General features: G+C 42.8%; 1 protein-coding gene across 1 annotated transcript in view; it reads right to left on the reverse strand.

The window, feature by feature from the left end:
• Positions 1 to 4249, reverse strand: part of LOC107080921 (NACHT, LRR and PYD domains-containing protein 12-like) — a gene marked incomplete at its 3' end in the record, with an annotated part of 8004 nt that extends 3755 nt beyond the window's left edge. Inside the window, exons 1-2 of the mRNA XM_015369133.1 lie at positions 4091 to 4249; positions 105 to 278 (exon numbers count right to left, since the gene is read on the reverse strand). Of these exons, the coding sequence (XP_015224619.1) occupies positions 105 to 278; positions 4091 to 4182 (266 nt within the window). The remainder of the gene's footprint in view (positions 1 to 104; positions 279 to 4090) is intronic.
• Positions 4250 to 4543: the final 294 nt, after the last annotated feature.

The raw sequence follows: 4543 nt of genomic DNA on the forward strand, positions 1-4543 counted from the left end.
TTCAATATGTTTCAGTCTAACTTGTAAAAGTCTTAGTAAATAACACTGCAATGCTCACTAAGTTCATGTCATGGTTCCAGTGTGTCCTGGACTGATGTTCAGACCTGAGAATTTCCAGTTTGCAGTTTGGACTCTTCAGTCCAGAAGACAGCAGCTCCACTCCAGAATCCTTCAGGTTGTTGTTACTCAGGTCCATCTCTCTCAGATTAGAGGACTGGGAGCTGAGAACTGAGGCCAGACCTTCACAGCTTCTCTCTGAGAGGTTACACTCATTCAGTCTGAAGAGACAGAGATGAAAATGATGAAAAAAGAAACTTTTTAAGCAGCCCTTGAAACCCAAACTAAAGCCATGCATACCAAAACCTCAAAAAAACAACATTGGGCTTAAACACTTTTTTATGTCTGTAACCTGGTCAAACTCTGGACAGACTGAGCTACTGTTGCTTTTGGAGACTCCTGGGTGGGGTAGGTGGTTTCTTTCATCTCCAGCTCAGGTCCCCTACCAGAGGCCTGGGAGCTTAAGGGGTTTTTCTTAGTCTCTTAGCTGCCCCTAGAACTGAGCATTTCTGGACTGAAATCTCTGATATTTCTCAAATTATTTGTTGGAGCCATTTCTCCAGTGTGGAGGTTACTACCCCGAGTTCTCCAATGACCACCAGAACTACAGTTGCCTTCACCTTCCAGGCTCTCCCTAGTTTATTATTTAAGGGGGACCGACCAAGATGGCGGTAGCATAAGACATTTTATACCGTGCTCTCAGTACTTATTTTTCTGCTTTGCAATTTTCTCTGGGTATAGGCTCTCAGTTCGGAACCTTTCTACTTTGTAAGTTCATCTTACTCTCAGGAAGATGCCTAAAACAGCCCAAAAAAGAACCAGTGACCACAATAAATTGGAAAAAACCTTCACCGGTGCTGCTGAAAAAGACCATGACTATGTCGACGCGGCTCTTGGCGTCCTTCAACCAGAGCCTGACGAAGATGATTTTCCGCTGCTCCCGGGTACTCCAAGTAATCCTCCTGTTGCCAAGAAGCCTTTTCCAAATGTTTTGCGTACAGCTAGCTTCCCAAACCCTGATGATGCTACTGCTATGCTTGCTAACCTGATCAACATGAGAAGTGACGCTTTAGAAGCAAAGCTGGGAAATATGCTAGAAGAAATTAAAGATATAAAAAAGAAAGTTGATTTAGTTGAAAAACGTGTGGAGCGCAATGAAAAAGATACAACATCCTGCGTGATTTGTGTTACTGAGATGGAGCATTATAGCCGTCGCTGGAATCTCAGACTACACGGAGTCGCTGAGACCGAGAAGGAGGACGTGTTGGAGAAAGTTCTTCGGGTGTGCCAAGAGGTTCTTCCGAAAGAAAAAGAAAGTCTCCAGATCTTCACTGACATTGCTCATCAAGTAGGAAGAAAGCTCGGTGGCAGCTCTCGCCCTCGTCCTATCATCATCCGCTTCAGTGTGAGGAGATATTGTGATTATATATGGAAAGCGGCTAAGGGAAATGACTTCCTAAAGAAAAATGGTCTGCGTTTCTCCGAAGACCTTTGCAAAGAAGATCGTGAATCCCGGCAGAAACTGAGGCCATGCATCCAGAAGGCTCGTAAGGACGGAAAGTTAGCCTACTTCGTAGGAGGTCATGGTTTCATCAACAGGGTGGAGATTCCCTTAGAGTTTACTTCAATGCAAGAATAATCACAGGTCTGTTTTCCTTCTCGAAGGGTCACTGGCTTGCTACTGTATACGAGGTTGAAAACTGAGTTCTGGATCTTGATAAGGTGTTGATACACGGTGTTTATGTATAACTACCTTCATCCACTGAGTTACTTTTCTTGTTCAAATGTTTTCTCTTTCACGTTTCTCTTAATGCCAGGGGGAATCGCAATATGGTAAAAAGAAAAGCCTTGTTTTTTGTTGAGGGTTTTATCCGGTAGCAGCAGATTTAACCAACGTGACAAAGATGAGCGGAGCGGAGTTTCACAGTTTTCTTATTTTATTAATATCATGGAGTTGAACTTAAACATGAGAAAAAAAAAAAAAAAAAAAAAGGGGGGATGGCGGAAGAGGAGTAAGACGTGCCTCGCGTGGGCTCCCGCTTTAACCTCTTTAGTTTATGGTTCTCTACTAAATGTCCTTGCTGTTCTGAGCATTAGGTCTGTCCGGACTCGTCCTCTAAGTGATTCCTGCCTGGAAGAGCAGAAGAATGGCGACAAATTTGAGGAAAGGCAAACATTCTAGCTCTGTGGCTGTTAGGCCCGACACCGCCTCGGAGCAGACTACTGCTAAAGCCGGAAGCTCAGCACCCCCTTCTCCTTCCCGTTGCGAGGCGGACGCTCTCTCCTTGAAGTCTGACATTCTTGCCGCCATAAAAACCGATATCTCAGTTGTGATTAAATCCGAAATAAAAGAGGCTTTGGCTGAAGAGTTCACTTTTATTAAAGGAGAGCTACAAGCGGTGAGAGCGGAAGTGGCTAACGGCACAACGCTACTTCGTGCCGACCTAGACCACGTTAAACAAAGCGTCAAAGAGGTAGAAGATGGCTTGTCAACCTGGTCCGATGAGGTTGTTACTCTACGCACCACTGTGTTNGCCATATGTCTGCAGTTTAGAGTCAACACAACTTTACCATCAGAAACATCAGCACTAAACTAAAACATGGTGACTGACCCCAATGTCTGTAGTTTGCAGAGGGGAGACTGGAGAAAACCACAGAGCTGCTTCACTCCACCATCTTTCAGGTTGAGATTGTTGCCCAGGTCCAGTTCTGTCAGATGGGAGGGGTTGGACTTCAGAGCTGAGCCCAGAGAAGCACAGCTGATCTCTGACATACTGCACCAATTCAATCTGAATAAAGAATAAAAGACGTGTTGAAGCAACTGGAGAGACAGGTTAAAACTAAAATAATGAATATAAATGTAGAAAAATAATTTGACCGAAAGCTAAAGTCCCAGAAAAATGGTCAAGTTAAAGTGGTAAACCAAGCAGAAGCAGAACATGTTCTAATGACGTGTGAAGGTCCAGATCAAGGTGTGTTTATTAGTCTCCTCCAGGAGAAATCTGTGTTGGACAAAGAGCAGAGCTGCAACACAATCCAGAACCAGAACAACACAAGCAGCATCAACTGCAAGGAGAAATAGATGAGAAAAGTCTTCAAACATCCCAGCATTGGATGTGTTGGACTTGACTCACACACAGCAGGCTAATGTAACAAAAATCTGATCCTTTTTCATGTCCGAATGGCCCTGTTCTGATCCGTTCACCTAAAATAAGACCCAATCTGAGCCATGTCCATATGTGAAATAAATGGGAACTAGTATCAAAGCAAATGACTTAAAAAAGCCTAACAAGCTGATAAAGAAGGTCGGCTCTGTTCTAGGAACTCCTCTGGAACCTCTGGAGATGATTTCACAAAGAAGAAGAATATGGACAACAGTGAGCATCCTCTGCAGAGGATTGTTGAACAACAAAGTCTCTTCAGTCAGAGGCTTGACATGACATCACTGTCTCTAGATCCAGTTTTATCCAAGTCATTGTTTTTTTTGTGCAAAAGAACAACACAGCCATCATTGTCATGTGTCGTTGGAGTCTGTTGTTCTGTATACATTTTGTGTTTAGCCATGATGAAGTCACAACTTTGTTGTTTTCTTATAGGTGAACTCTAAACATCTGACTTAATAGAAACACATCTTTGGATGTCTTTTATGAGCTCTCAAACAGAGTGGTTTACCGTTTGACATTAAATTTTATATGATGGATAGTGTTAGGCTGATTGGATCTTATAGGTAGTTTATTGGATCCCAGCAGATTTTTGTCCAGTACCAACAATGTTTATATTCATCTTGACATTGCTTTAGCTGAGGAATTATGTTAAATGCAGAGCTATGCAAGTAACTACATTAAAAGTTCCAAATCTTAATATCAAGTTCTGGTTCAGTGCACCTTTCCCTTCATCTAAAACTGCACTAGCAGAGTTTAGTGATATAATTCAATAAGTTTTGATGTAAGTTCTAAAAGACTTACTAATTAACACTGCAATGCTCACTGAGTTCATATCAGGATTCAAGTGTGTCCTGGACTGATGTTCTGACCTGAGAATTTCCAGTTTGCAGTTTGGACTCTTCAGTCCAGAAGACAGCAGCTTCACTCCAGAATCCTTCAGGTAGTTGCTACTCAGATCCATCTCTCTCAGATTAGAGGACTGGGAGCTGAGAACTGAGGCCAGACCTTCACAGCTTCTCTCTGAGAGGTAACAGTGATTCAGTCTGAAGAGACAGAGATGAAAATGATTAAAAAAATGAACTTTTTCAGCAGCTCTTGAAGCCCAAACTAAAGCCATGTGTGCCAAAGCCCTAAAAAACAATATTGAGCTTAAATACATTTTTATGTCTGTAACCTGGTCAAACTCTGGACAGATTGAGCTGCAAACATGACCTACTGTTGCTTTTGGAGACTCCTGGGTGGGGTAGGTGGTTTCTTTCATCTCCAGCTCAGGTCCTCTACCAGAGGCCTCGGAGCTTAAGGGGTTTTTCTTAGTCTCTTAG

This window comes from Cyprinodon variegatus, unplaced genomic scaffold (assembly GCF_000732505.1).
Source record: "Cyprinodon variegatus isolate N-32 unplaced genomic scaffold, C_variegatus-1.0 Scaffold2502, whole genome shotgun sequence".
In the NCBI taxonomy this organism is placed as follows: Eukaryota; Metazoa; Chordata; class Actinopteri; order Cyprinodontiformes; family Cyprinodontidae; genus Cyprinodon; species Cyprinodon variegatus.